The 15,346-nt window shown below is 40.4% G+C and overlaps 1 protein-coding gene across 6 annotated transcripts in view; it reads right to left on the bottom strand.

Annotated features, from left to right (window-relative positions):
• Positions 1 to 1,326: 1,326 nt before the first annotated feature.
• The window catches only part of FYCO1 (FYVE and coiled-coil domain autophagy adaptor 1), a 50,825-nt gene continuing 36,805 nt past the window's right edge, over positions 1,327 to 15,346 (bottom strand). For 5 of the 6 annotated variants that reach the window (XM_075493321.1, XM_075493327.1, XM_075493322.1 and 2 more), the window contains 4 exons: positions 5,455 to 5,550; positions 3,298 to 3,508; positions 1,888 to 1,997; positions 1,327 to 1,449 (listed from right to left, as the gene is read on the bottom strand). In XM_075493321.1, coding sequence (XP_075349436.1) covers positions 1,374 to 1,449; positions 1,888 to 1,997; positions 3,298 to 3,508; positions 5,455 to 5,550 — 493 coding nt within the window. In that variant the 3' untranslated portion in view covers positions 1,327 to 1,373. The remainder of the gene's footprint in view (positions 1,450 to 1,887; positions 1,998 to 3,297; positions 3,509 to 5,454; positions 5,551 to 15,346) is intronic. The other variant, XM_075493326.1, reaches the window with a different exon arrangement.

Genomic DNA, 15,346 nt, shown 5'->3' with positions numbered 1-15,346 from the left:
CAGGGGTCATGCCACCAAAAAGTCTACAGGGTTCCTGGCAGGCTGAGCTGGCCATCTACCAACTGCTGCACTAAAACCTTCCTGGTCTGAGGTTTCCTTGGGAGAACAATAACATGAGAAATCAGACACATATAAAATGATGAGGAGGGCTGGTTGGGAGAAAGAGCTTTTCTCCTTTCTCCTGCCAAATGTTTCGCCTTTCCATCAGAAGACAGGATTTTTAAACAGAAAAATCTGCTTTCAGATATTTCGACAAAAAGTTGAAATTCTATACAGAAAGCAGACAGTTTGCATGGGAATTTTGTATAAACGAGAACCCAGTCTTCCCTTAAAAGGCCAGCTCTGTCCCCAAATCCAAGATGGAAAGTTAGCAGTTGGCTAGGGCAACTGCAAGGGTTAGGAAAGGGGCAGAATACACTAACACTGGGTGGAGAGCTCATCAGGACTGGACATGCATTCGGTTTCGGATGGACTTTTTGAGACTAATTCAAACATTATTGCCACCTTTCACGTGGTCTAGAGAGAGAGAGACTGCTGACCTCCTCAGAAACTGTGCTTTCCTGTAAATGCGGATGACTAAGGTGCTAAAGCAGGAAAAAGGAACGCTCCTCTTCCTAATATCACACAGTGAGCAGTACTTTATTCTACAAATGATACTCCTGATTCTGCCACCGGTACTCACCATAAGAGCTGATTTCAGTGGACCAACTTACAGAGTACGGTGAGCAAAAGTTAAATGAGTTGCTGCTTTGTGTTGTATTGCTTTGTAACTGCTATTCAGTACCAAAGCGTTTGTAAAAGCCAGACTTACCAAATCTTAGCCCAAAATGTAAAAAACCCTATGTTTGCTGTTTATAAAACTTGGAAAAGATAAAAAATTCTAGATGGATTACAACATATGCCTGTGAAGACTGAAGTATTGCATAGTTGTTGTTCTGACTGTAAGAGCAGTAGAGCAGAACAGAAATGGTTATGTTTACTCCTCAGTGAAGAGGTCAACAAAAATATGCATTTTTCTTTACATTTCCTTTTGAAGAATATGTTTGGAAGAAAAGTAATTCAATTTTCAGTAGAAAATTTCAGTTTGCATTTAGACATCCCCACACTTATTTTTTTCCCCACTGAAAAAAATTTGGTTATTATTGACCTGTTAAATTGAACAACATGGCTTTTCAGCAATCTGTACACAGTACAGAACCATTAGTGTTCCTAAAAAGGCTTCCGTTTTTTAGTGTATACATGTTCTCTAAGTGCACTATAAGTATTGCATAGTTTCAAAGTCTTCAAACACAGTGGTAATCATAATGCTTACATGTACATAAATAATATCATTTCTTAAAAATTTAATTAAAAATAACATAGTATATTCAAGGCTATGGAAAATCACTTCCATCATAGATGACAGGTCGCTCGACAGCCAAGTGATAAAACACTCTTTTTGAGATAAACCTGTCAAGAAAAAAAAAAGAGAGCAAGATGATCACGATAGCTGAAGTCAACTACACAGGAAACCTTAAAAGTGTATTCAGTCTTTCAGTTTATACTCAGGCAAAAACTTGACTTTTTAAAAAGAAGTATGCCTGCACAAGGGCCGTCAGGTCTGTTGTTAATAAGATGACAATCCTGACTAAACTGTCTCGGAAAGAGTCAGAAATTACTTGCTTACTTCTGTTTACCTCCCCAGAGGTTAAGACAGAAGAGTGGAATTCTGCTATGGGGGGAGAAAAAAACCCGAACAAGAACCAAAACTCAGTCTGAAGATCTTTTGGCAAGCTGGGACCAATTTCTCATACTTACTTCTGAATGGCAGAATAATGGTACATCTGATCAGTTCCAGAGTCTGTAAAACCAAGCTTATTTCATCTTTTACGCCCAGCTAGGACCTACCTAGAGAACGTGTTGTCAAATATCAGTGTGTAGATTCCAGGGTTTCTGACTTTCACCTGTCCTCTGATAGTTTCCTTATGAGAGTTGCAGCGGGTCATAGGAATAAGAACCTGGAATTCAATACAAATCAAAATGAAACTTGCTATTTGCCCTATAAATTGACATTTGCCTTCAGAAAAATTTTTAGACTCGAGCCATCTTGAAACTCCCAAAGTGCCTATGTGCCTGCAAAGCTATTTATTTTCACTGATTAGCATTAAAAATTGACACAAACTAAAATCTCACAGCGAGACATCTGTTTTCCTTTGATAACGTCTTTACAGCATTAAGCTATGGTTATAAATCTCTGCTTTAGAGATAGAATCATGTCCTGATCCTTTCAATGTTAATCTATGCAAGTTTACATTAAACCTATACAAATATATCCAAGAGCAGGATTTAGCTAAATATGTCTTTTAATATATGCTTTTGTACTCCCTGTATTATAAAATACGCGTTCTCAGAAAATCTTAATTGTTTATCTAAGTTACAGCAAAAGTGTGTGTAACCATCTGTCTTGCTGTAAAACCCTAGCAGAGACAGTTGTCAGAACAGCAGCTGACACAAATCAAAGACGACCCTATAAAACCCAAAGTTATATCAAATAGATATATCAAGACAGAAGCAACATTCACTCTTCATTCAGCTTTCAGATCAAGAAAAAAAGAGATTTTACATGGAGTTAGTAACCGTAGAGTGAATTAACACATGCTATATAAATGTCTTATTCCCCCAGTGAAATCACAGCCTTAGAGTTGCCCCTGCCACGGTGGGTTAAACCAACAGCTGCCCTATCTTCATTAAAACTTTGCAATTAGCTGACTAACATAGATTCAGTTAATCCATAATCCTTATGAAATATGGACAGCACGTATAAAAACTGGTACCTGGGGCACTAGCAAAGCAATTTTGCACACCATAAAGGCACTTAAATATATGCTTCACTGTAAGAAATGCAGGTAACCCAATCAATTTATCTGTCTCCTTGTGGCCTCTGCTTAAGAGCCTGGCAAGATCAGCCCTAAGCAGCTGACAAATTAAGTAACATTGAGGAGGGAAAAAAGAAGAATTTTGTCGGCTTGGACTTTTCTTTTTTGCTTAATAATTTTTGCTTAACAATAGTGGGTGAATTTCAGATGCAACCCATAGAAGCTACAGTGCTTTTCAATTCAACTTTTGCAGGCAACATCAAATAATTAAAGATGTAGCTCTGCCTTCAGCAGAACTGTAGCTTAATTGGAGAAACAAGTCCTTAATGCAATAGCAACTGGCACTCTTGTGGAGACCTCCTAGCTATACTTGCTGATTCCTCTAGGCAGCTGATTGTAGTGTACTACAATCTCTAAGGTAGTAAGGAAACAAAGGCCTTACTTTGCATTGATCCAGTGGTGTGTCTTCTGATTCTTGGTAGACAACGCTGAAGGATACGCTTTTAGGGTCTGATGAAAAGATCCAGCTAATTGTTAGCCCCATCTCTGTAACGGTGATGGGAATGATACTGTAGGTGCTGGATTTAATGAACAGCTCTCTGTTGCTTTCCCCAAAATTTAAGATCTCTTCCACTGTAAGGGGTAATTTGATCCTGTGAGGGAGAAAAATAAAATTACTTGAAGACATCCAATCTGATTACTCAAGCAGAAACAATAATCATTGCTTTTTATTTTCCATCTATTTGAGGCAGAATCCACACCAACTTTGGGACAGGTCCACAAGATGCAGGAAAATTCAGCCTTGGACGAAGGCAAGAACTACAGAAAAAATTAATGATACCAAACACTTTCACTGCTCTGGCAAATGTGGATATTATTCACTTATTTATTTCATTTCGACTAGAAAAATCTAGTGCTTGAATAAAGCTTTTTAGAGTTACTACGATAAAAAAAGAGTCTGCTGCCCTCTACTGTTCTTTTTAAACAAAAATGTAAGCAAAGAATAGCCACCCAATTTATTCACTTTTCTAGATATCATTTGTACAGGAAGTAGGGATCAGGAGTACAGAGGGGACAGATGGATGGAATGTGAACAGCAGCTCTGTCTAGATCCTCTGAAGCACCTAATGCTACAGCTTGGTCTGTTTTACCCAAGCAAGCTGCATAAAAGCTGACTCAAAGTACTTCCAATTAAAAAGGAAGTTCTTAGCACCTAGATGATCCTGAGTCCTGAAGCATTATATTAGCCTACCTCATTCTGGTATCTGTTTCAGACTGCAAACGGCAAACAGTGAGGCCCTTAAACAGGAGAATGCTGCTTGCTTTCTTCAGGGGAAACCTGTAATTTCTAAGAGCTGTGGATCTCACCTACATTACCCTAACTAAAACTAATCTAACATATCACTCTTTAGGCCAAATAAATTGTTTCCAAATCAATGAGCTCACCGTAAATCACAGTACTGTGATTTGTTTGTCAGCAGCTATCAAAAATCTACACATTTACCAGAAGATATCACACAGTCACTATGATGATTTGCTGTTCTAGAGGAAGGAGGAGTTCAGCTTCCAAGCATGACTACACAGTGGTTAGGGATCACAGCTGATCTACTGTGATAACTACTGTACTCTGGCCAGGGAGGAAGCTTTATATTAAGTTTTGCTTACCTTGTTACTTCTTCCTTTTAGCTGAAGTAACTGCTGGGGTGTCTCAGGTGATCTTTGATTTTAATAAACTAACGATCACTCTTGGTTTTGCCCTACAGCCCAGCTATGATTTTAGTTACTGCTTCGTTTACCTGGTTCTCTGAACAGCAGCAACAAGGTTGAAACATGGACTAATTTATCTCCCTGCAGTCAAAAGTTCAAAACCTGCCCCATAACTAAGCCAAAATTTCAAAGCTAGGCTTAAGAGGAGAGTGAGCAAAGGTGAATTTCTCCAAGTCATGGGCATTTTCATATGTTAGATTCCCTTCTTGGCTGTGCAAGTGACATGCTGTATCGCTACTGCACATAACTATTAATTTTGGAGCAGGATACATGCAGAGAACTGGTACATACAGTTCACAGAGGTTGAGCAGAGGCTCAGCTGAACATTTTATGCTATGGCATATATCAACCAGAGCAGGCAAGACAGTTTCTCTGAGGCCACCAATAAATAATAGATACATGCTCCAAAAGGCCATGAATTCCCTCCCTGTGACAAAGGTCTGACTAACACAGCACCCCCTGACGTTCCCTTGCCGTTTCTTCCAGAGACTACTAGAACTACACAGCCTTCTCTCTAAGCCCCCTTCCTGTTCACGGCACCTTCTGCAATAAGAACAGGAAGGAAGGTTTTCTGATGTGATGTGGACCCAAATCTTTCCTTCTTATTCCCCACCTGCACTAAAGTTTTGCAGGACTGAAGAGAGAGGACCTGGCTCATTGCTGCTACTCTGCGTAGTTGAGCTATACTCTCTGCTGTTCCTCAGACCAAATTCTACTGTGGGGGACAAGCGATCAGCTCTTCCAGGAGTATGCAAGACTTGTGCTCACATAGCTGATACTGAGCTCAGCCTTTATTCTTTCAGCCTGGTAGTAATGAAACTGTTCTGCTTACATGATTTCTCCTGACTTCAACAAGCATATCTCAGCATCTTGAGCAACTTGCCACTCTTCCGATTCATCAAAGGTTGAAGAATTACACATGCTGTTTCTAGGACAAGGGAAAAAAGGAAAGCCATGATTCTCTGAGTCATATGTGGTCAAATACCATATGCATACTGATGCCTTCCTAAAATAGACACTTTTTGATAGTCATAATGCCAAATTCTAGAATTCTTATTTTGCACATTCTAGTGACAAAACTGTCTGAGCAAAACTGCAGCCCTGTTCTGCTAACCACTGTGCACAAATGTAAAACTGTTTCTATCCTGGTTTCGTGAGCTAAGAGGAATACATACGTCCAGAACATCTCTTCAACAGTCTTAAGATAAATTCCCTATTGAGACACTGCCAGGTTTTAAAGATTCGCTGGCAGGTGGAAATCTCGATGGAGGGCAGACACAAGCAAAACAGTTTGGACTTGTCCCTTAAACAAAGCTTGCACAGGGATATGACATTTGCCCTGGATTTAATTTGTGAGGTGTTTTACAAACATATTATCCAGTTCCTTACTCTGACAACAGTACACAAACCATATTTTATTGCTGTAGAATCACTACCAAGTATCTTCTTTTCATACAAGAAATACTGGATGATTCAAACACAAATACACTGAAGAAGCTGTTACAGAATGACAAAGTAGGATGCCTCCTCCCCACCATGATGTGTCCAGGAGAGCACACGAAGTAGATGGAAGAACCTGCCATCCACTCCCTACCTCAAAAAGGGTGCATGCTCTGGGTGAACACTGGAGTAGCACCAGCTATGAATGACAGGGCTGGGACACAGAGAGCAGAATGAGTTTGAGAGTCAATAAACAAATGCTGGTAGTTTCCAAGTAAGTTAGAGCTTCTCTAACTGATACTTACTTTGCTTCTCTGCATCTCAGCAGGTTGATAACTGAGACAACTGGGCTGTCATTCCCAGAAAAATGCCAGGGATTCTTATATACAGGGAACCAACTTATATACAGGGAACAACAGGTTCTTTCCAAAAACCAGTGCAATCTAATAAAATGTAGTATCACTTATATGTGCTTCTGAACCATCAAGTGTAATCACGTAGCAAGGGCATAATTGCCACACATTCTGTAGACCAATTCTCAAAACCAATGCACAGTTTAGCATTTTCTTTTAAATCCTACGGGACCTTGATCTACAAGCAGTGCTGCTGGGTAGAAGAGCAGGAGAAAACATCTCCAGGTAACAGCACCTTCAGCTGGTCATTAGCAGCATCTGAATATATGGTGTCAGCACGTGCAACCACGTGTGAGTTTAGTGCAGTGACATTATTGGTTGGAAACAGGAAGAATTTACTGTTATGACTCCAAATTAAACTGCACCCACTGTCTACACGTTTCCTGAACTCCTAAAGCACTGTTATCTGCGGAATTCATGTTCTTTTATTCCTGTAGCCTCTTGAGTAACTTTTGACTTCTTCAGAGTCATACCACCGCTGTTAATACCCTACGGAGACAGCTGTGACCTGCAGGGAAGACTTAAACCTGTGACTAAGTTGCCAAAACCTGAGCTATAACCAAACACTACCTGCCGACTGACATGTAGGATTAACATAATACATGTTGGTCCATAAAGGTTATTACAACATCTATGCAAATACTTAGCAAGTGATACAAATAATTTCATTGTTAACTATCTTTATACAATATCTGATTCTGAAAAAAAACCCTAGAAAACTAAACTATAGCTTATAAACCTATACATACATTTTGCTTGCACAGTGGGAACAGCAACAGACTTCATGCTGTGATCCACGGAACTCTCCCTTCCTATCATGATAGGTACACAGCTTTAATTTCACAGCCTTGAATTCATGCAGACCAAGAGAACTACAGGACTACAGGCTTCCCAGAAGTGTCAAACTCCATGATTTATTACGCAATGCCATTAGAGTTCCTTATTTAACCCATTAATTTCACCTTTCTTTTGAGACCCTGAAATGTAAATTAAATCCCAGGACCAATACATTTTCCATGTTCTCCTCTAACACGTGATTTTCCTTATTCCTGCTGCTGCAGCCTAGCACATGGTTAGGTGGTTAGCTTGCCACCTGGCTGCTGTAACCAATAAATTCACCGCACCTACTCACTATAGGCTAAGGGAACGCTAAGTTTCCTACTTTGTCTCTTAAACCCAAGTGCATTATAATCACAAAGCAAATCCTCCTTCTCTTTATGATATCCCATTGAGTCTGATGGTCTAAACTGAGGTCTGGTAGCTTATGTGGAAAATACAAGAAACACAGTCTCACGATTTAACTGGAGCTCTTGTCCCCCTGACAGAAGAATTTATTCTTGCACGACCTATTCACACTAGGTGGCAGCATTAAGGATGTTCCTGCAGCTTGCCAGGTCCCTAGCTTATGAATATGCACCCTCTGGTGTATCTATTAAAATCCCGACTGTTTCTCTTCTTTTTCTTTTCAAAGTGAAATGAAATGGGGCTGAAAAGCACGAAGAACTGAAGAATGGAAAAGACACTACATCAAGAAGACAACAGCTCTAGTTCAGCAAATCCCTGAGACACAGATTGTCGGAGGCTGGTGGAGCATTTTGAAGAAGTATTGCTTCATGCTTGTCCTGTTCTTATGCTCTTCCTCAGGCATCTGCTGTTGGTCACTGTCCCTCAGCTCGATGGTCTGGTCCAGTGTGCCTGTTCTTATATATGGAAGACATTTCTTACAAAGGATACTAAAAATACTGTGACCAACATCATGAATGGCTTTGGGAGTTAGAAATAAGAAGTCCTTTCAGAATTAAAACCTGAAGAAAGCTGGTTCAACTCTGTCCTAGACAATTTTCTGATTTCATAAACACCTGAGCTCTGGCAGTTGTAATTACGCGTCTGAAGTGTTGGCTTCATGTGGTTGAGCAGTGACATCCCATATCCCATAAGCAGTCTGCCTGTCAGCAGCGCAATGATTTCTGGAGAGAACTTCAGTCGTCCAGGGCCAGAACCTTACTGAATTGTGAAAGACAGAAACGGAGAGTGGAGCTGTACGGAGCCCCTAACAGCTGCTTAGCCCAGCAAGCACCTCTGCAAATGTCTCTAATGCCAAGAAACAATTGAAGGCGTTATGCTGAAGTGCACCAATGATTCCCTGGACCTGCTGTTATCTAGCAGGTCAGACCCATCCTAGGCACCCTAACTTAGTTATCAGCCTTCCTCTCCAGCCCAACAAAGAGAAAGAAAAAAAGAAAGAGTATGGTGAAGGATCAGAAGAAAGGATGCACAGACAGCCCTTGGCATGGGCAAGAACAGAGGCATGACTTGGGATGGAGCATGGGGGATACAGAGCTCACTGAGTTTTTAACAGGGTGCAAGACAGTATCTTGCATGAAGGAGTGTGTATGGATGGGAAGGGGATGGAAGGGTCACAGGCAAACCCCAACATATGTAGGGATGGGAAAGCATCACGCAGACAGCTGATGAAAAAAAAATGGATGGACACGAAGATCCACCACTATGTGCTGTGGGTGACCTGCATATTGGTACATAGGAAATCCCAGCCATTTCTCAAAAAAAAAAGTACAATTTAACTGTGCTACATCCAGCATGAAAAAAACCAACAACAACAACAAAAACCAAAAGGAATCCCCTGCCTTAAAATCGGTTACACTCTATCTGTAAGACCAGAGGCAACTGATGCATACAGAGAAAGCAAGCTATGGAAACAGTCATGACAAAGGGATATTTCTGTGCTCCAAGGGACAACATGCAAAATCTTCTGAGATTTTTTTAGCATTGTGATATGGAAGAGGTTTGGCAAATGCTCTGAGATGGAGACAGCTTTCAGTCATCAGTCAAATGCTGCATTTGCAAGAGGTTCAGATAACAGGCTTCAAAATAAACAATTTGGGATTACCAGGGTGCTTTCAAGTCCCCTCCCCAGCAGGAGGCAGCAAACAGATGACTAGCAGAATCAATGCTAGAAATACTGGCAAGCCACTGCCCTGAAGATCCTAAACACTGCACAGTCTGTAGGTCACCGAGGTTACAGCCAGCTCTATGGGTAACCCTAGCTTTTTTCACTTGTGAGGTATTTGCTCCCAAAAACGAACTGTTGTTTTTTTCTTAGATACCTTTGAATTTTCTCCTGGCACAGTTCTTTAGAGGCTATTACAGGGAAACTGAGGCAGAATTATAGGACAGGTATAGCAGAGGCAGCTTCTGGCTAGGGTTTACACCACTATCCACCAAGAGCCCCAGACCCTTTCAGCAGAGCTACTGCCCAGCCCTCAGCACCCTACCTGTACCTCTGCAGAAGTTGCTCCATCCCAGAGCCTGCAGGTTCCCTGCAGCTGGTGTGGTTTCCACACACAGGAGGCTTCACAACTATACAATTAAACGTTCTTCAGACTGACCTATCCAGGAGTAACAGCAAGTGTCTCAGCCCTCTCCCCGAGATAAACTCACACAGCCCATCTCTATTTTTGCCATAATTCCTATGTTACAGTGATAATTCAGTCATGCTGTAGTGGGTCTCCTGCAGGCAAACTGAGGAAGGCCATCCAGTCTTACAGAGCTACATGTATGCAGACACACAAGCAGCAGCCCCCACCATTCCTATGCTGGAAAGGGCTTCTTCAAGCAGGCCATCAAAAATATTTTATGGAAACACAGTTTATGAAACAAAGAAGGAAACAGGTCAAATTACAGTTAGGCTAGCAAGTTGAATCTCTGAGTCTCTTTTGATCCCAACTGCATGATAAAGGCTTGAATAAGACTGATACTGCAGTCTTCTTTGGTAAAGAGTTTATTAGAAGTTATACAGAAGTGATCTCAGGGTTCCTCATGTATGGATAAGGGCAAATGGATGCCGGGAAGGTACTGGTCTCCATGGGAAGGCCATCCCTGCCCATGCAGTCTGAGAAAGGAGCATCTCTGGTGATTAAGGAAGCAGCAGTTGCAATGAGGTCACTGTGAACTAGGCTGACAGAGCGGCTCAGATGAGCTCTCCACAAATGCACGATTAAGACGTTTCAAAAGCAACTCTGAACACTTTCTGTTTTTAAGGAATTTAAATGGGCCTCATTGGCAGGAAGGGACGATTGCTGGCCCTCTGCAACACGGTGGGAACTTTATCTTCCCTCAAGGCAGACATTCACACTGGTTTAGGGTACATATGCTACCACATAGCTTAGCCACTGCTTTATCATCCTCATACCCTATTCTGCATCTGAAAGTAACTGCTAAAAGCAGGTGGCTGTTGCAACCTATTGTTCCCCTGTTTGACAGGAACAGTTTGTGAATATTTAGCACCTTGCTGCAGGTTTGTTTCTCGGAGACAGAGGAATTGCTACCACATGCAATGAAGCACAAGGGAGAACTCAATTTTAAAGAGCATTACAGGGCCTTGCATTTCTTGTGCAACAGTCTTCTTTCAGTAAATGATGCTATAGGGTTAAGTCAAATTTGGTGTTGTTTTTTTTTAATACACATTTGCAGGTACCAAATTCAAGTACTCGGAGGTACAAGCATACGGCTTGACAGGACAGAGTCCCAGAAGCACTCCAGCTACTCTACCACAGGCTGCTGCAATGATCTCATTGCATGGGCTAGTTTCTCTGAATACTGCCTTCCTCTCTTGCAGAATCCATCCATGAGTAAGGCTACTACTTTTCTACACTAATCACTGCTCCTGAAGATGAATGCCCAAAGGCCATCAAGAGCAGCGAGGCCAAGATGAGCATCCAAAGGCCATCAAGAGCTGCGAGGCTCACTAGGGAAGTCAGCACAGCTGATAAACGCAGCTAGGAAACACATCTAGGAAACCACCTGAAACGTTATGTACACTGCATGCAGCACATTGCTTTATGGGATGTGCAGGTACGGGGTTCCTTCTGTGAAGGAATACCACAGGAAAGGTTAAATGAAAGCTACAGCTCACGCTGAGTTGTGGTGATGGCCAGGCACGTAGTTTAGTTACAAGGAGTGCGCAAAAGATGTCCCTAATTACAGTGGGAACAAACAACAGCAGACCATCGAGCAACGTCACCCGGGCACCTCCGCTTCCCTGCACCCTCTCAAGAGCCTACTCACCACTATTTCTCTCCCAGATCTTGTACCCATAGGCTGTAAATCAATTCCCACCCCTGCCTTTGCTGTAAGTGAAAACAGTCACCCCTGCATAGGGTAGGCCCCCTCCGGCTCCCTTGTAAATACATGGAGGCCCTCCCAGCTTCTTTCATTGACTGAAAAAAAAAATAGCACACACACTAACTTTAACTAGGGCTGAGATTGCCTTAAAGGTAAAAAACTCACTTGGGGATGGTCACCAACACAATATCTTTCTAGCCATCTCTAGCTCATTTCAGATGGGCAAAAAGTCTGAGAGAAAATTGTCACTAGAATATTTTTGCCCACGAAAAAATAGAAAAACTAGAAGGAATTAGAAAATCCAGTATTGTCACAAAATATGCATGAGTGGTTAAAAAAGGTAAGTGGTAGATACAGATTAACTTTTAATTCTGCAAATAATTTTTGAAAAATCAATTTGATTCTGGACATTTCAGACGAATGACCACATGTAAGTGAATTTGAACTGGATATTGAGAGCACAGCTTGTTCATACTATCGTATCTGTAGTAGTATCACTCAAGCATTAAAACAAAGGAGTAATTTCACATCGTGTTGCTTTTGCCAACAACAACTACGAAAGCTGTGAGGCAGCGGCACAGACTTCAGCACCGATATATAAAGCAAACTGCTGCTTTCACATTTCCTTTGAAAGATAAGACGACTGTGTTCCCCCAAGATGTGACATCGTCTAGTAAGTGACTATTTTCTTGACTTCAGGTGAATAGGTTTAAAAAAAACAACAAAAAAGAAGCTTTAACATTTAGAAATATTCAAACTTGAAAGATTTTGTTAGTATCATGCATATCCTCCATCCTGATATGAAAAATTTAAGAGAAAGGGTGGGATTTTATTCAGACTGTTGAAGATACTGATTTTGCATTCTAGTTTTGTTATTAAATTTTTTCCAATGCCTTGTTATTGCAGTAGCTCTTTGGTTGACACTTACTAGTTTTTGAAAAAGGTCTTTAGGCAAATTTTTTTGATATCTTGAACTCAGAGGGTATATTTTAATTATCTCCCTTCCATTTATGCTCTAGAATCTGTTTCTCCAACTGGTACGTGCTTGAAAACCTCTCATCTCTTCCAACAAATATATATATAAGATAATTTCACCTTTTCCAATTACAGTCTCAAATCCCTTTTGTCATGAAATCGGTTCATTTCTAAGCAAGGCACATCACATGATGCTGACAAGCATTATTCACCTTTTTCTGTTTATAGCCTGTATTTATCATCATAGCAAATTCCACTGTTTATTATTATGTGCCAAGATTACTTTTTATTTAGATTTATTTTTAAAAAGAGTGATCTATATTGGATTTTCTCTTTGGAACCCTGAGACAACAGAAATGAAAAACTGGCAAGATCATTATTACTGCTTTTTACACCCTGCTTTTCAGGTGCAGCTACTAAAGCAGGATAGCTGATCAGCACAACAGAAATTAGACCATGGAGACCAAATGGGGGAAAACCCCTGTAATACTGAGATTACCAGCTCCTGTGGTACCCAGTTCCCAGAGTGGTGGAACTGATAAGCAGCCTTCTTCTGGTGAGAGGAGGAGAACTATCCATGCTGGGGCAAAGCCGAATAGCTTGTTCTGACTCTCCATTACTTGCTTGCATTTCCATTTCATTAATCTGAGAGTTAATTTTAACAGAACCAGACCTCAAAGCAAATCCTGTATTAACACACTGGACACTGCATAGTGCTCTTTAGCTCACTTTTCTATCTGTGATGTTGTTCCTATCCAATTTAATCTTTTATTAAACTTTTAAATATTTTTAGAACCTAGACTCAGTCCGTACAGACCATAACAACATTTCCCTGCAAATAAACTCATCCTGCTTGCTATTCTCCTGACCAGGGAATTTTCTTCCTCCTCCCTCCCTATCTACCTAACACAATGCTTTCCCACTATCTCACTTCAGATAGAAAGATTACTACTGGTTTTTCCTTTGAGGAAAGCTGGAAAAACTCCATGAACGACTAGTCTGACAAGGGGTAACAACTCTGAAGTTTGAGACAGCATACAATGTGGATTCTAACTTAGGTGTGTGAGTAACAAGCAGGATGCTTTAAGAGCTTCTGGCTAGAAAAATATCAGGTAACATAATAACAATGCATCATAAATAAATGAAAACCTTTTAAAAGAAATCATTGGACTTTCTTCCTCTTAAAAGTTACCATCCACTGGGTGGGAGGAGGGAGAAGAAAAAAGCTTACTGGTCTCTGTTTTAGTGGAGTGGAGAGGCTGGTTTGCAGAAGGTAAAGATCTCCCCCTATGTTTTTAACTTTCACACCACTTTATACACACTTGCAGCACATTTTCAGTAGCAAAGATTGAAAATACTTGGCAGAGGTGGTCAGCTGATCCAGAAACTGTTCAGCCTCATAATACAGGATCAGCCTTTAAGAGAGCCTTCTTGAACAACTCTGAGCTGTAACTTCAGCTTGTCTGGAACACAACAGTTGAGATAAAAAAAGTTTTCAGCTTCAGCAGCTCTTTCTCAGCTCCTTATTGGTCTCCAGCATTAAAAAAAAAAAAAGGAAAGAAAAAAAAAAAGAAAAATAAAGGGAAAAAGAAAAAAAGGAAAAAAAAAAAAGAAAAATATTTGGGCTACACATTTCCACACCTGACTTTGCCTCAAAAATGAGTGTACAGTTCCGCAAGGTTAACCTATTTTTATGCATGTAGGATTTTTTTCTTTTTCTTTTTTTTTTTTTCAGGGGGTTGGTAATCAGTCAGGCATTTGAGACTCATTTCTCCTGCTGTCACACCACGAAGGAACTTAAATGGCTATATTCAGACAGGAGAAAGAAGGAAAAGAAAGAAAACTTAAGGCCTTTAAGATCACAAAAACGTAACACGAAAATAAATTTCTAGAGCATCAGTTGAAAGGTCACATTCAAGGACTCTCATTAATCCTTTGCTATCTGTTTGATGGTCTTGGTTACCTCCCATCTTTCCTAAAACATGATCCATAAATTCTGACTTTAGGAGCTCAGCTAACTGAGAAATGTAAAGCGCGTGCCACGTTAAAAAACATTTTTAACTTAGATCTCTTCTGCAGCATTCTGTTCTCCATCGATATGCAAATCTGCTCATGTCAGCGTGTGGGGGAGACAAGAATATCAGAAGCCAGTGCCTGCTATTCGTACGTAAGAAAATTCTGCACAGCTGGAGTTCAAAAATTATCCTAGCCTGGCTTCCATATGAAATCCATAGTAAAACTCCCATCTGCTTTCACGAAAAACAAATTAGGGTATTACTGCCTGAATTTGAAAATTCCTGTGAATAACATTAATGTAATAGGAAAAAAGTGAATTAAAATTTTAAATATTTCGGTCTGTCCAGAGAACGAATACTGTATCTTATTACGGAAAAAAAACCTATTATGGATTAAAAGCAGGTATTAAAAATAATTCTTTTAAAAGAGTCAATAAGGCTAATTTCCAGTAAGCTTGGATACCAGAAAGTTCTGTACTACTTCAGTAAGGCTACTAATGGAACTTTATGTTGTCAAACTACAAAACTGAGTGCCTGGTAATTACTTTGTTTCAGCTTAGCGGAAAACACCTTTCCTTTACAAGAAAGAGGCAAGAAACATCAGCTGACTGCTGTTGCAAAGAGTACGTAAAATAAAACACAGTGCTTCCATTTGTTTCAGTATACATTGCATTTCTGTTGTTGAGCCTAACTTACTTTTGCAGGTTATCTTCATCCCATGCTTGGCCTCCATCTGAAT

The sequence above is a fragment of the Mycteria americana genome, chromosome 2 (genome assembly GCF_035582795.1).
Source record: "Mycteria americana isolate JAX WOST 10 ecotype Jacksonville Zoo and Gardens chromosome 2, USCA_MyAme_1.0, whole genome shotgun sequence".
Taxonomy (NCBI): domain Eukaryota; kingdom Metazoa; phylum Chordata; class Aves; order Ciconiiformes; family Ciconiidae; genus Mycteria; species Mycteria americana.
The sequence above is the reverse complement of the archived record's forward strand: the minus strand, read 5'-3'. Positions and strand labels throughout refer to the sequence as shown.